Genomic DNA, 16571 nt, shown 5'->3' on the forward strand with positions numbered 1-16571 from the left:
AGCAAAGCTCATGTGAAAGATGGGATCAAACTGATCTCTCTGTCTTTGGGCACCAACAGGAAACCAGTCTGCAGTGCTGAAGCTACTCATCTCCAAGACATCCAGAAACTGATCAAAACCAGGGAGAGATAGACCTGGATTCTATTTCCAGATTGGCAATGTTTACATGGTGCACAGGTAAGCCATGCCTTGTACTGAGCTGAATTTTCATGTCCTGCTAAATTGGGCTATGAAACAGAATAGAGAGGTGCGAGGGGTGCTGGGGATGTGCTGCATTGTAGCAGCTACAGAGCTCTGCAGCTGGTCATGAGGAGCCAAGGATGAGGAAAGAGAGGGCTTTCTGGAAGACTTTCTGGGAGGGGAAGGTCACACAACCCATGGCAATGCAGTGGTTTTTCAAGCTGCAAAATCAATTGCAATTCACCTGCTCTGCACCATTGCTTGTTCCAGGCAGATCTCATCTTTAGCCTGGCCTGTTTCATGTATCCAAAACTCTATTTGTGAGCTTCCACTGGCTTCAGAACAGGTCCTATCAAAGCAGGCCCAACAAGCACCAAGCCCCATGACCAACTCTTGACCTGGCTCACGTGCAATGAGCAGCAGAAACTTGGGGCAGGAGGGTGCCCCAAGAGACACAGCTGGAGGTCACAGTACTGGGGGCTCTGCTGACGCTGGGGCTTGGGAATGTGCCAGAGTGTTGAAGTGCCAGTAAGCTGTTTTGGTCACTGGCTACTAACAAGGGGATCATTTTGCAAAATTCAAAGCAAACCTCTGCACCCCATCAGATAAAGCACAAAGATCAAAATGTCTATTTAAAATCAGGAGAGAAGGGGACAGTCCCACCAAAAGCTCTCCCCCAACACTTGGTAGTGTTCACACACATTATGATATGAAGGATTAATGGCTGGAGGTCATGGAGAATTTGTGCTTTCCCCCAGCTTCCCCAGGAGGTGTGTGACCAGTTTCTGCAGGGCTTCAGCCCGGACCACCGAGATGCGCAGCACTTCCTCGTGGTTGGCCTTCTCTTGGCTGTTGTAGCTCATCACCACTTTGTTGGTGATGAGGGAGATCCCCAGGACTCGGAGGCCGCAATGCCTGGCTACAATTACCTCTGGGACAGTGCTCATGCCTGCAGTAGGAGAGGAAAGAACCAGAATGAATCAGGATTTACACCAAAACAAGATCTCTCCAAGGCTGCAAACCACGATCCTACCTCCAAGCACACACCCTTGTCTCATTCCCCCCAGGTTTGTGTCTGAACTCTGTAATAGTTAAGGGCTGTGATATGTGCAAGGCTCAAATAGCTGCAGCATTACAGGTACAACTCTGCTCAGCACAATAAACCTCCTGCATTTGATCCTTGTGCCACCAAGCTCCCTCCTCAAGATGTGTCAGTCTGCTTGCAGACTTGCTAAGGAGGTACTGATGTGCTGTGTCACTTGGCTCTTCCTTGGCTGAAAAAGCTATTGCAAATAAAAATGGCTTTGAGGGGAGCTGAGCTCCTTTCCTCTCAACAAGGAGGAATCTGCAGGTATTAATGAACAGACTTCCATGAAGCAGGGGTCATGGAAGGAATCATAGCTGGAGGAATCATATGGATCATGGCACTTAGTTTTCTTGTACATAGTTGGGAAGGTTGTAAAGAAAAAGCACAGTGAAAATCTTTACAGTGTCAGAATTAGAAGAAAAATACTAGAAAAAGACATCACTTTTATTGTGCCTCTCTCAGCCCTCCTGAAGTGGAGCCATCTGAGCATGAGAGATTTTGTGTTTGGGAAATAAACACAAAGTTGTGCTGAGATCCCTGTCCTGCGCAGCAGTAAGCACAGGGACTTTCTGCAGATCCTCCCAGAGCTGCACTAAGCCACTGCAGGATGAAGCAGAAATACACAGAGCTCATTTCTCCAGCCCCAGGAGACTTAAAGAGTCAAAGACTGAAGCAAGTCAGCCTTGAGCAGAATTAACTGTTCAATGCACGTGCCCAGTGAGCCCTGGCAGCCCATCCTGGCAGCTCACCCACAGCATCAGCTCCCAGCGCCTGCAGCAGGCGGCACTCCGCCACGGTCTCATAGCAGGGCCCAGACAACAGGCAGTACACTCCTTCCCTGGTGAAGCTCAGGAACCCCAGCTCCTGTGCACTCTCCATTGCCAGGCCACGAAGGTCTTGTTCATAAGCATCTGACATGCAGGGAAACCTCACTCCAAACCTGAAAGGCAGTAAAGGACACAGCCATAGGGCTACTGCTCCCTCCGTCAGAGTCCAGGGATGGTCATTCTTTGGAGAAAAGGAAGGTGTTAAGGGCTGACCTGCCATGGATGTAGTTTCTCTCATTCCTATCTTATCATCAGGTAATTCTGCCATCAGTCATGGATTGGGTTGGAAGGGACCTTCAAAGCCATCTCATCAAAACCCATGCAGTGAGCAGGGTCACCTTCAGCTAGATCAGGTTGCTCAGAGTCCTGTCCTACCTGACCTTGAAAGTTTCCAGGAATGGAGCACCTTCCTGGGCATGAAATTCCTGCTAGATCTAATCACCTAAGACTGTCAGCACACAGAGGTTATGGCTCTTGAAAGGTCTGGCACTACTTCCCTACTGCAGGAACCCTTCTGGAATGGTATTTCAAGGCCTTCTGTCTCTAGCAAGAAATGATGGCCTCTTGTGTCTCTCCCCAGTAACTGCTCATAAAGACTTTTAAACATTCCCCACCAGACAGTTGCTGCTCTTTGGGCTCCCTGAGGCACAGAGCCCCTCAGGCTGTCCCTGAGTGGTGTTTTAGCCGGATCTGATGGAGCATAAGTCTCTACACTAAGGCCCATCACAGCAGGCAGCTACTTTACATCTTGGAGCTCCAGGGCCATATTTTAGGTTGCTTTCATCTTCTGCTTCAAGACTGGGTCTCTTGCTTTAGGTCTCAAAACAGCAGCCCAGTCCTGCTCCTGATGGAGTGAATTCTGCTCTTGACTCAAGGAGAGCAGAAGTAGATGGCAAAGATTGTTATGCTGCCATGGAGGAAACCTGGAAAATAAACTCCCAGCCATGTTCACCAATGCAGTTCAGTAGGAGTGGACCAGGTCCCACATTTATGCTATTAAAGCTTCTGCTTGTTTACATGTTCTTCCAGCTCAATGCTTAGGGCAGTAGGTGGCTTATTTTGTTTTTATGAACACTAAATATTATATAAATAAAAACAAACTTTCCCTTCTGGTCTAAAGCAATAAGTATTCATCACCATGAAAATTGCTTCCCTTTTCTGAAGGATGGCCAGCAATGCAGAAGCCCAATCTCTAATTTATTAAAAAAATATTATTTCCACATCACTTCATTGCCTCTAGTTTTGCTCTGTTGTGCTTAGATAAATCCTTCCTGGTAGCTCAGCTGAACTGAATTTTAGGAGTTTGCTCAGCTAAATCTCTGCAATACTTTGAAACCTGATTCATAAAGACCTTTTGCCCATTTTGATGCCTTGGTCAGCAGTACAAAAGTCACCTCCCAGAGCACTGCAGTCTTCACCAAGAAGCTGCTTTTTGGAGGCAATGAGGCAGCTATGCTGCCTTTGAAAATTATCCAGATGCAGTTGTTTGATTGGAGTTTCTCCTCCTGTTGCAGAGCAATTATGCAAGTCCAGAGAGCTTTAAACACTCCATGTGGCTTCCCTGCTTTTGATCACTTTCCTCCAACCCACGGCAATATATACAAAAATCTAAAGATGTTCCACTTCAGATGGGTACTATCCTCTTGCCATGGAATCACAGCACAGTAATTGTTTCTCCTGAGGGAGCTGCCAGCACCTTCCAGATTCTTTCAGAAGCAAAAGCCAGGTCTGCTCTCACATCAGGAAGGAACTAACTGAAAACCAGGCAGGCCACCTTACTCTCAGCAGAACTTTCTCTCTGGAAAGATCTGAGGACAATCCAGATGCCTGCCCTGCAGACCCATCCATTTTTCAAGATGGGCCTTCCACCTTACCAGTCTGATGGTGTCTTGGAAGGATTTGGGGATCATAAATTCATTTTGGAAGGGACCTTGAGGCCATCTAGTCCAGCATCCTACTCAAAGCAAATCCAAATCTGGTGGCAACTGCAGCTCAGGGACGAGGATATGTTAGAGGCTCCTCTCTGCACTCTCCATAAGGTAAAGATCCTGCTACACAGCCAGTACAGGAAACCTGATTTCCTAGTTCAGCCAGCAGCAGGTTGCTCTTGTAGATCTCAGGTCCCTGAAGAAGCTGCCAAGACAACCACCTCTCATCAGAGCAATGCCTTCATGAATACAAAGGCACCCCAGTTTAAAGACCTGGATAGAGCAGTGGTGATCAGGAAATTTGGAGGTTTCATCTTTTCTCTGCCCTCCACTTACTGCCTGGCCTCTGCTGTAGCCATTCCATCACACCAGAAATGGCTGTTACTAAACCCAGGCTGGAGACAGCACAGTTCACTGATTGCTCAGTTAAGAGGAACCAACAGAGAGAGAGGCTGATAAGAGGAGAAGCAGTGGGTGTCTTTAGCAGATGGTACAGCTGGTCATGTCAGGAGAAGGATCAGAAACCTATTTGTACAAAACAAAACCTTCTGGGGGTTTGTGTGTAAACTCCTTGTAGGTTTGTAAAAGTAAGCAACAGCAAAGGGGAGGCAGGGCAGGTGGCACAGCACACACAGCTACTGCTGTAACTCTTCCCTTGTGGTTACCTGGAGCCAAACTCTACCTCTTAGTAAATATTTGTCAGTAGGCACAACTGGCAGTCCCAGCCCATGGCTGAAGGAAGAAAGGATTAATTGGTAGCATGGACCTGATGCATTCTTACTTACCTCTCATCGTTTGGTCCACGCAGGGGATTCTGCCCTCCCAAGCCAAACAAGCTGATGTGATCCCTTATGAACATGATGTCCCCCACTTGGAAGTGGGGATTCAGTCCTCCAGCAGCATTTGTGACAATCAAGATCTCCACCCCCAGGAGGAAAAACACCCTGATGGGAAAGGTGACCTGCAAGAACCAAAAGCATTTTTGCAATGAGTATCACAGTCAGCAGAGATCCACCCCTGCTACATTTGTAATATCACAACTGTGGATGCAAAAAGTCTACATATGGAGACAAAACAACCTTCTTCAATTTTACACATTCCTCAAATTTAAATAGAAGGTTAATGCTTTTTAAACAAATTAAATGTTATCTTGCAATGAAACAAAATCTTGCATTAAAATCCAAGACCACACTTCCTACAGTTGCACTAAGGTCAAATAAAGGTGATACAGAAAGAACATGCAGATAGTTTTTGCTCCCTGCCAAGGTCTTGCAGAGATCAAACCACTGTGCTGATTGAAGTAACTACTTATGCACAGGGACTTGGAGAGTAATCCAAAGTTAAGGAACAATTGGGAGCTGGAGAAAAAAAATTTAAGAAGTTTGATTTTGAGGAGTCACAAAGGAATTTGGATGATACCTGCTATCAAATGCTACTGCGAGCAAAAAAATTCCTAATAATGGACACCACTTCTTCAAGAAATTAGTTAATTTTAATAGACAGACATATTTTGATAAAGCTAGTTTTGTACTGAGTGATTTTAAAATAGTTATTTCTCTATAAGAAGCTGAGTGGTGCCAAAAATTACAGTTTATATCCAAATGCAAACAAACAACTTCAATGTAAAAAGAAAAATCTCAGAGCTATCCAAATAAAAAAAAGAGCCAATAAATAAATATAATTGTTGTTTTCTAGCAGAAAAGTACATATGTGCACGGTAGGTAACATAAATCTCCACACATTCCAGTATGTTAGCTGAGAGGTCATAGCATCTTGCAGTACTCTGGGAACTTTTTCTAGGGGGAAAAAAGCTGTAAACTATACAAATGCAAAAGAAGATTAAAATAGATTATTCTTATCAAAGTTTTCTAGTTGCTGATTTAAATCATGATTAAATGGACTAAGTTAAAGCATGTAAATTAATCTGCCTTCTATGATAAACTATTTCTCACTGTGAGAGTAGCAGGGTCAGTCAATTTGTGTAGCTGTGCAGCATCACCTTCACCCAGCAGAAGCCATCCACCCTTTGCTTTGAACTCCCAATTTTTTTTTTTTTTTTTTTTTGGTGGGAAGGGAAGATCTGAAATCTAAGACTCATTTCAAGAGCAATGTAAGTTCATTACAAGAGCTAACATCCTGCAGCTAGATAGCAAGGCAAGCAGTCACTTCTGCAGCTTTTACAACACATCTCCTCTCTGTGAATATCTTCCTTTAGGAGAACTCACCGTGCTGAAAGAGTAGCCTTCATAAGAGTGGAAACGTCCCTGCATGCACACGCAGGGCTGTCCATTCAGCTCCCCAAACACCAGTCTGCCAACGTGCCCTGCCACTGAAAATCAAGTGTCACATCAGTTACAGGTCTCAAGGACTTCGACTTTAGGGTCATCTGTTAGCTGATGATTTCTGCTTTTCTGCAGGGCCAAGCACTGCAAAAGCAGGAGCTGGAAATCAAATAAATAAATACATATTTCTGTGCTATGACATTTATGTGGTTTTTTTACTGTGAACACACATGTCACCAGTGTGGGACTGTTTTGCAGACTTGAGTGATCCCTGTGTGAGGCTGCTGGTGGGTGGGGCACTGATGGCCCGGGCTGTGCTCACCCGTGCTCTGTGGGAAGTGAGGGATGTCCTCGTACTGGAAGACTGTCTTGTTATCCAGCACATCAGCCAGACCTCCCAGCCCAGAGCCGCAGATGATGGCGATCCTGGGCCGCTGGGCAGCACGGGCACGCAACCAGTCTGCTGTTTCCTTATACACCTCGTAGCTGTTTCTGCAGGAGGAGAACAGGTCAGTGAGACTGTCAGCTCGTTCAAAGAACAAGCTTCAAAGGATAAAAGTCCTGGAAAGGAGCAGAGAAGAAGAAATTTCATTAAGACTATAATAATAGGAGCTTCACTGCTATTATTGAAGATGTATCACTTTTAATCTCATGTATTTTACCCCTGACTACAGGGAAATCATTTGAATTCCCTTGGCTGGTTTCATTCTGTAGATGAAGAATGGCTAATGATACCTAGATCACAGAAATGTCACAAGGCATAACCACTCCTGCTTCTGATGGGCTCTGGTGTCTCCTGAGTTACTGAAGAAAGGCAAAAGCACAGTTAGACTGAGAAATTCCAACCTATATGAGTGTGCATGGGAATGTCCAGCCTGTGATGGGGAAATCCAAGTGTGGAGCTCTGAAGACACCCAAACAACACAGCTGGAATGCTGTGCTGATTGAAGGAGCAGACACTGTCATCTGCAGTAGGTAAAGATTCAGGTAAACTTCTGAGACATGAGTCAAGCATCATCTACGGAGATGAAGAAGCCGATCTCTGTAAGTGTTGACTGCCATCAGCTCCCACTACTTCCATCCAGGCTGGTACCACATGTCAGACACCCACCTACCTTCTTCATACCTCGTGCCTTCAGTACAGAAGAATAAACATGGAGATCTTACTCAGCCTCTTCTCTCCCACAGAGTGGGCATGGGATCACACCTGCAGTCCAGACATAGCCAAGAGGCCCAATGACATCAGTCTCCATCAAAACAAGTGAAAACCAGGAATCCGGGCTCCAGATCATAGACTGATTCAAGAGAGGGACTCAGCAAATACCTTGGTTAAAAGTCTTATCCAGCAGGGAGCCCCATTGCCTGAAGGTGGGACAGAAGTTGGCATTACAGTGCCTGTTTTGTATCTGTCTCATGGGAAGGGAGAAGCATTCAACTTTTAACCTCCTGGGCCAGTATTCAGATGCCTTAATCACAGTTTTGAAACACAATCAATAGCAAAATAATCCTATAATCCTGTTTCCAATAGGACAATGCAGATACTTTCTGAAAGTTAATATCAAGGTTGATGGCAAGCTATCCTCAAAAGCAGGGGTACTAATAGCCCTTCTTGGAGGCAACTCAATTATTACCATTGATGAGTAAAACTAATGATTGTACATGGAAGAGGACTGGGTCGTGGAGAGAACCAACACAGGCAGGGGCAGCGGTTCTCTCTATGAAAAGTTGATCTGATCATTGAGAGGTGAGAAAATCAGATACTGTGAGGCTGCAGGTGAAGTCAAATTGACTGCAGGTGGTGATAAGCAGTCACTGTCTGTCCAAGAATGTTTCTTTTGGTTCTTTTTTATCAAGTCTTTTGTTTCAAGAGCTGTAAACCTTAGTAATGCTGTGATGCTGCTCTCAGCAGTCTTAGAGGACAGACAGAAAAACTTTCACAGTGGTGCTCCTCACCCGAGGAGGTCTCAGGCCACTAAAAGGATTTGAATGTCTGTGTCCAACTGGTTCCTCCAGCTAAAGTACCAGATATTGAAACAAAGTTCTCAATTCTATGCTTTTTCTTTCTTTATACTGACAGGGTCAGTAGTTATTGCACAGGTTTCCTGTAAGCATTTAATCTCTGAGCTGTCTAGTTACTACTGTAAGTCTTATCCAGCATATGATGCATCAAATACAGTCCTAGTTACAAACTGTGACATCAAAAATATCAAAAAATGTCATAAACCTGCAATCCAATGGGAAGAAATAACTTCCATACACATAGGTAAAAATGAAGAGTCATATTTAGCTAAGTACTTTTCAAAGGAAAAGTTTGAAAATGAGAGTTTATTTACCATCACATTCTGAATTTTCTAAGTGTATCGTGAGCTCCTGAAATAAGCAGGAGCTGTGAAAGTGACATTAATAAAGACTACACTTGACTACGTTATCACTTGCTCCCAGACAAAAGCTTTAAAAGTGCTTTACATACATTAACGAACAATTTCCCCCAATTCCTCTGTTGAATAACTGTAATCCTTGTTTGGAAATTCAAGGGAATCAAGAGAATTTATATGTAATACCCAAGCTTTTGACATACCTGTAGCAAGCATGAGGAAAGAACAAGGTCGCCAGGGTCTGCTCTTCCTCGTGATCATAATACTGCTTGCTTCATTTTTTTTTTTCAAAAAGTGCATAAACCATTGCAAAATAACATTAAAGAATGGATATTATTCCTATATCCTCAGAAATTCTAGGAATGTGGGATGGAACCCATTCAATGTCTGCTGAAGACATCAGAACTGACTGAGCTATGCCAAGTTACAGTGAAAGTTTTTTCCATTAAACAGAAGATATTAAAATACTTCTTAACTAAAGAAGTAAATCACTAGTTCTGCATATGTTTCCTTGCCTGAAAGGAGCTCCAGCAAGTGCACAGGGGCCTGGCAGAGCCCTGTCCATCCCAAAGGCTTTGGGCACATCAGAGCTGTCCCCAGTGCTGAGAGCACAGCGATGCCAAAATTAATCTGCTTGCAGTATTTAGCTTTCAGAAACCTTCCGGATGACATCAAAGGGACTGGCAAGTACTGATAAATTCTGAATGCAAGGGAGATACCTGCTCAGCAGGAGCAAAGGGGGAGTTTGACCTATGGGTCACCAAACAGAGTGTTCGGCCTAGAACTGCAGGAGCACAAGGCCTGTGCAAGCTTTTTGACAGCTTGAATTAATACATGTAGCACAAAGGCCCCTCTAGCTGCTCTAACAATGCACACCTAATAATAGTGCTCGGTAGCATCGCTTTGGATTAAATCACAGGATCAGCTGAAAACACAATCCCCTTTATTGTGATTGCTGTCATCCACTGGAGAAACGCATCTGTTGCAAAACACAGGACTGTCACTGGTGACAGATCTTCTATGGCATGAAAAAACCCCACCCTTACTGTGCTTCTAAACTGGCTGAAAGCAAATCCATGTGAAAAAGCAGACATATCCCAACAAACAGCTAAAGCATTATGTTTGGGGGCACACAGCCATACGTATTCACAGTCTGTGCCTCTCCACAGGAGATATTTGCCTCTTCTGGCCCATAACCTCTCCCAAGGTCACCTACTTGCTGCCATATTTCATAATACCAGCACCTGCACAGGCAGATGGCCAGATTCCTCTCCAATAATAAGATGTTTACTTCTGAGCAGCCTTTGTCTGACATTTATTGAGTGCCCAGTAGAAAGAAAACAAGGTGAGGAAAAACGATGTAATTTTGTTAGCCCCATCCAGCTTGGATGTCTGTGCATCCCCTATTTCACAGCACCTTACCTGTCTTCCTCAGCATAGGCCATCCTCCTCCTCTCTGGTTAACCAAAAGAAGGGGATGGTTGCTGGAAGTGCAGCTGCAGGGTTTTATTTGACTAAAGAGCAGAGGCCTATTGAACCTGCAGAAGCTGCTGCTGTCTCCGGCAGTGAGTCAGGGAGGTGTGTCCCAGCTTCCCTCTGCTGTCCCCTGAGCATCTCTAATCCCCGAGTAGGAGTGGCATGGTCAGGACATCTGCTTTTCTGGCCTCACCCCACATGACACACATGCTCTAGAGCTCTGCAGAAAGCTTACACGCATGCACACACACCGTAATGCAGATTAAGCCTAGAAATTTCACACGCATGCACACAACTTTTCAGTGGCTGACAAGGGATCTGCCTGGATCTGCACCTCTTGTGTCACCTGGGAACCAGCTGGAGTCACCTGCTCCTGTGCAATTCAAACCCCTGGGACTGTGCAGACTCTGCGAGATGACCTGTACCACCTACCACTGACACCAGACCTTTCCATATCTCACATCATCACCTCCCCATTCTTTCACAGCAAGCAGAGGTGATGACCCATTAGCGCCCCTCAGGGTTTTTTGTTCATATTTAATTGCCTCACCCTTCCCAAAAGGAAATACTTCTTTGAGAGATGCTGAACCTCTGTTCAGCAGATTATGGGAGACACAGGAAAGAAAACAGACACCCCACCATCTGTCCCTTTAATTTTAGCTTTTCTGTGTATGAAAACAAATATAAAAACAACCTTGTCATATGGATCTGTTTGTGCATCAGTGTTTGATCCCAACAACTGATGTGAACCACATTTTACGGAGCCAGAGATGTTTCCAAGACAATTGAATGCCAAAAAAATTCAAGAAAAGCAGTGATGAGTAGAGACCTTACACGCCCCAGCTGAAAAGCCACATCTACAATATGCACTCACAGCTTAATAGATCCAAAATGCACACATGGGGGTAGAATTTATAAATATCCCAAGCAGGGACAAAACCTCAACTAGAACTTCTCAATTCTTAGACAAATCAGCCAGACATTAAGGAAAATTTAGAAAACTGGGCAGTACTCATTTCAGATCTTGGATTTCATATTTCTTACATTCCTCTTTCCTTTATGATCTTGAGGACCTTACATCAAACAGACCATTGTTGCCCCAGAAAACTGTCTCTGAGAACTTTAAAGTCAAACAAGGTAATAAATGCAGCAAGAAAAACCAGGGCATTTTTAGAGAGAGATATACTTCATGCTGGAAAGCAGAAACCCAGCAAAGCCAGCACAGGCTGGGAGTCTGCTATGAGCAGCAGAATTTAAAAATACAATTCCGTTTCATTTGTTGAAAAATACAGTTGGCACTGAAGAAATAGAAAATGGATCTGAAGAGGAACCATAATGAGAGCCTTTCCCTCAAGTGTTTGACCTTCTCCCTTTCTCCTTTAAGTTCACACTTCCATTTCCTTCTTACTTTCTCTTAGAAAGCTTAAATTGCCTGTTCTACAGAGACAAGCAGGTGGGGTGCTGCCACTTAATTGCTGCACGGCCATGGTGCATCTTACTCTGGTTGGTTTGCTGGAGGCAGTGGGAAAATCAGCATTAAGGATCTATAAATCATTTTCCCTTCTATGCCCTCTTTATAACTCTGTTTTTACCACGTTTCCCCTCATTTATCAACTATGTCTTCTTTTGTCATTCTCATTCTTGTACTTCTGAATCTTGGTCATCTCTGCCTCTGCCTGTTCTAGGTATATCCTCCTTTTTCTAGCATTGTTTTTCTGTACAAAGCACAGCAGACTGAGAGCAGAGATGGTTTTAGGTAGATTTAACTGCACCAAACCCTGTGCCCAAAGAGGGCCCACACTGCTTGCCTGTGAGCCAGTGTGCCAAAGGACTCTGCAAGTCACCATCACTCCAAGCAATTCACCCAAGCCCAGGGTCATAGAGCCACTTCCCAGCTCACTCAAGTCTTTCTGCCCTCTGGAAGTCCAGGCTCCTCTTGCCACTACTCAGGACTTCTTTGAAACCCATTACTTGCTGCCATTAAATCAAATTACAGAGCAATGTTAGGCCCTTAATGTTGATTTTCCATATAGTTTGTTGGTATCAGCAGAGTTCTGATGCCCCCCAGATATGTTCCCTTCTTCAGCCCTAATCTGATTACATTCATTAATCTGATTCTTTTTTTGCAAAGCAGACAAGAGAGATCAGACAGCCTGAGAGCTCTTCCCAATTTGCTCTCATCTAAGACAATCTCCTTCCTAGTTTAGATTTACATGGAAAACAGGATTATCAAAAAGGGGCCATTTTATCTATCTTTCTGCAGTGTCTGTTATTTAACAGCAACAGAAATTACTTGAGTTTTAACCTGTAATGCCGCATTGGCTGGACAAGTACGAAATAAATGTTCACCCTACTAGGACAAAATTAATTTGAGCGTTGAGGGCATTCATGCCAATTAGACTGCAGGGAATACTCCAAATCAGATTTATCTAGAAAAAGAAGGTATTGAATAGATTGCATAATGCTGAAAAAAAAGTATAGAGAGTCTTCTGTCCTGAAGGAATCTCAGTTGTCTCTGTCTGTATGTGTCTGCAGCAATTTGTATCTATAATCCTGATTTTACTGCCTTGGCTGTCATTCAAGCCCTGCTTCTGTAGTGAGAACTTCAACTGCTACAGGATGCAGATACAATCACCTGAAATCATTTTCTAACAATGCTGTACATCCCTACAGCAATTTCCATCTAAAGAAGCGTCGTGAAGTATTTTGCAAGCATTTCATCAAAACATTTAATTAATGCTTTAGGGTAAGTCTCCACTTCCCTGTGTGCTGACATTATCACAGTATCAAATTATCTTGCAGTCTTCTCACATGTACTGCACATCACTCTTTTGGGAAGGGGAACAGAGCTGCAGAAATATTCACAGAGTGTCCACACAGTGGGGACACCTAGCCCAGAAGAAAGTATCCCCCAAAGCACTACAGGTATAACCATGCCCTTATAGATGCAGTGCTCACCTAGCTGGGGGCATTTCTCTCAATTCTCTCCTACCTAAAAAAGCCAGGACTCGGCCTCAGTGTTTTGGAGGAAGGTGAAATGGCTAAAGCTTGGAAAGATTTTGCTTTTCTGCCGATTACCAAAAGTACACATTCCAGATTTGATTAAAAAATTACTGCCAAGAATTATTTAGGAATTTTGCAGCAACTTGGAAAGGCTTTGTTCAGGAAAATCATTATTGTCCATACACTGGCTAGCCAGACAGCCACTGGAGTGTGACTAGCCACAAGAAAGGTAAATAAAATCAAATTATATATCAGACAAGTTATTCCCCAACAGATCATTTTAATAACAATCTCTAGCAATATTTGCCTGGAGTGGTGTGCATGCTGCTCATCATATTTCAAAAGGAAAGAGACCTCTGACCACAGTGAATGCAGCAAAGAGTTGGCATGGGGAACAGAAAACCAGACGTTCAAAGAGCCTGTCATGGTTAGCTGAGCAAAATGAGAGCAAAGCAATGCTTCCATGACAGCCAAAAATGTTGCCATGGAGGCAGGAGAGATACAGAAACTTAAGACAGGCAGCAGGAAACCAAGGAGATGCGTGTTCAGTTAGGCCAGACGTCAGAAAAAAAGCTTCCAGCTGCCCAAAATGTGCAGTTCTAAATAGCCCTCCTGTGAGGGCGGTGGGAAAAGGCTTTTAGGACAGAGATCAGTTAATGTAAAGGGTTTATGATGTTTACAGGCAGGGAAGCAGCCACAGCACTCACAAATTGTATGCCTGCTCTGTAAAACCTCACCATCTTTATAAGACTCAGGCAGAAGAAGAAAGCAACTTGACGAAACCTGCGAATAAATGATACCACAGAAATCAGGAAAAAAGCAGAGATGTCCTAATACCACCCAACACTTTCATCTTCCAGCTCTAGGAGACATATCAAACAGCAAAGGGTAAGACTGGGGCTGTGGCTATGGGAGTTTGTGGAAGCAAAAGCACCTGTGGCAAGGAACTTAGAGAGAAAGAGAGTAAAAGGGATTATTTGGAGATTTTAAGGAAAAGAGTTGTACCTTCTGAAGGTATACAAACAGCACAACCAGGAATCAGCAGAATGTCAGGCTTGGGATGAATGGATGGGCTTTTCAACGGGAAAGTGTTTTGAGGCAGGCAAAAAATCAGAGAGTTCAGGGGAAATTGTGGTGGAGGGCTGAAACAATCCTTCAGTGAGGATAAGTGGAAAAGAAACCACAGATCCTGGTGGACTAGAGACTAAAATAGGCCAGGTACCCCTCTGGTCTACAATAAACACTAACAACTTGAATGAAAAATTATAAGGAATAAGGAAGAAATGCTTTCAGCCCTTCACAGAAGAAAACAATTCTCAGATAATTAAATAATACTACACAGCTCCATGTATCACTAAGAATCTTTGACAATAGATTTATTTCCCTATTCAACTCAGGTAAATGCAGTTCATATCCTGGCATCACAGCCAGCTGCTGGCCTGGGGCTCCAATATGCTTCTCCATATGAAGAGTGACTTCTCCCTAGGAAGGCCACTTAAGCGTATCAGAACAACACAGGACCAAAGTCTATCCTGCTCTGTAGTTTTGTTTCCTCTTCAATAATTGATAAAACTTTCACACAGTGAAATGCCAGACCTTTCACTAGGTCTGAAGACCTTGCCCTCATTTCCCCAAAGTCCCCTTTGAAAAACACTGATTTCTGGAGGTCAGTAAGTGAAAATACTACCACTTGTAGTTGTAGTCTGTCAGGATGTATTTGTGCTTTTCCAACAGGATCAATGCTTCCTCATTATCTTGTTTGTGAAGCAATAATAACACATTATTGAAGAGTCAATAGGTTTTCCCTTTCATTTCAGTGATTTTTGTTTAAAGAAGCAAAGGTTAGACAATTGTACGTCATTTTACTAAGTGGCTACGTCAGACACTGTTTACTGGAGTTTCTCAACTCACTTTCCTTGTAGCAGATAGTGGCTGCAATTCCTCTGGTGTTGAAAGTGAAACAAAAGTCTGCTTGACTTTGTACTGCAAGCCAGAAGCAGAACAAGAATGACCCCTATAGATCAGTCCCCAAGGTCATGGAAACCCATTTCATTACGGGTAACCAGCTGTCCCAGCACCATGCATCACATTGCAATAGACAGATGTGACTTAGATACCACACTGGCAAAGTTTAGATGCTCTATTAGCAATAAATCTAATCATAATCATCCACATAATCACTGTGGATGATTCTGCTCATGTCTGACTGAGAGCTTCTCTCAACTGCTCAGCCATACCATTGCTATCACCCGAATTTACAAATACCTTCCATCTGGCACAGTGATAGATAAAACTATAGTGAGATCTGGTCCAAAATGATGTAGCTTTGGGACTGATCTTTAGAAGCAGAGAAGTACTAGGTATCCCATAGAATCTATTGAAGTTTCTTCCATGGCTCAGCACAGTCATGCCAGACAACTCGTACACACAACCACTATGACTGAAAGAGCTCCCAAACACTCCAGCAATATTCCCCAGCCCCATCACATAGAAGAGTTATGCCATATATCTACAAAAGAAAAAAAAAATCAGGGGCTTAAACAAGACAGCTTTGTTCTTAATGAGATGTTTAACTTCCTATGTTTAACTGCCCAATATTCCCTTAAAGACAGGTGCTTCCATCTGGGGCTGTTGGTGCCACAGCTGTGCACACAGGTTATGGTCTGACAGGGAAAATATCAGTATCAGCTGTAGATCAGCTGATGAAAGTTTAGCTCCATAGAAGCAGGGTTAATGCAGGAAGAAAGTGCTATGTTCTCATTTTAAGTACCTTACATGGACCAAAAAAACCCCAAGACCAACCAACCAACAAACAAAACCAGAGATATTATTTTGCATAAGATAGAAATGTCTACTGAAATTTCTGCTTTAACTTGAAGAGATTTCAGAAAACATAGGAGGATCCTGAAGCTCATAAGCTGAGTTAAAAGTTTAATTTCAGAAAAGGCATCACATTTTTCTTAACCATGCTATTCAATCACATTTATTTTAGCTAGGACTCTTGTGCTGTCATGTGCTCAGTGATGAATTGTTCTCTCGAGTGATTTGGAAGAGCCTTATCTCCAGGAGTCCAGGGGAGTGTGACACCGAGATGCTGCAAGCTACAGTAAAAGCCCTGGCAGGGTAGAAATGCAAAGGTCAAGCCTTGCTTACATGCCACTTTCCCCTACGAGCTGAATTGTAGCTGTTCTCTTGGTAGTGCTATCCAAGCACTCAAGAACTCAAGAACATGTGGAAAGTGACGTGTTTAAGAAGAAATTAAAAAGAATTAACCCTTAAACTCAATGCTTTCATTATCTATGGCCCACAGAAGTGAGCCAGTGCAAACCTTGTGGCTGGTGTGTGAATACAAAGAAAAAACAAAAGGAAGGCAACCAAAACATCACAGCACCACTGGAGATATCAGAGAGAAA

The 16571-nt window shown here is 43.6% G+C and overlaps 1 protein-coding gene across 1 annotated transcript; it reads right to left on the bottom strand.

Annotated features, from left to right (window-relative positions):
• Positions 1 to 870: 870 nt before the first annotated feature.
• On the bottom strand, positions 871 to 10124 carry PNP (purine nucleoside phosphorylase). The gene is made up of 6 exons (XM_066327739.1): positions 10102 to 10124; positions 6627 to 6796; positions 6248 to 6351; positions 4808 to 4983; positions 2017 to 2207; positions 871 to 1129 (listed from the first exon to the last, which is right to left on the bottom strand). The coding sequence occupies exons 1-6, from the start codon at positions 10122 to 10124 to the stop codon at positions 912 to 914; spliced, it is 882 nt and encodes a 293-aa protein (XP_066183836.1). The 3' UTR covers positions 871 to 911.
• Between the last annotated feature and the right edge of the window lie 6447 nt (positions 10125 to 16571).

The sequence above is a fragment of the Sylvia atricapilla genome, chromosome 12 (assembly GCF_009819655.1).
Source record: "Sylvia atricapilla isolate bSylAtr1 chromosome 12, bSylAtr1.pri, whole genome shotgun sequence".
NCBI classification, from domain to species: domain Eukaryota; kingdom Metazoa; phylum Chordata; class Aves; order Passeriformes; family Sylviidae; genus Sylvia; species Sylvia atricapilla.

Excerpts from the sequence above, each read along its gene's own strand:
- PNP (XM_066327739.1), bottom strand. The coding sequence starts at position 10,124 with ATGGCCTATGCTGAGGAAGACAG. Across the intron at positions 6,352-6,626 it reads TCACTTCCCACAGAGCACGG|TGGCAGGGCACGTTGGCAGA; the intron begins GTGAGCACAGCC and ends CTTGATTTTCAG. Across the intron at positions 2,208-4,807 it reads CGTGGACCAAACGATGAGAG|GTTTGGAGTGAGGTTTCCCT; the intron begins GTAAGTAAGAAT and ends ACTGCCTTTCAG.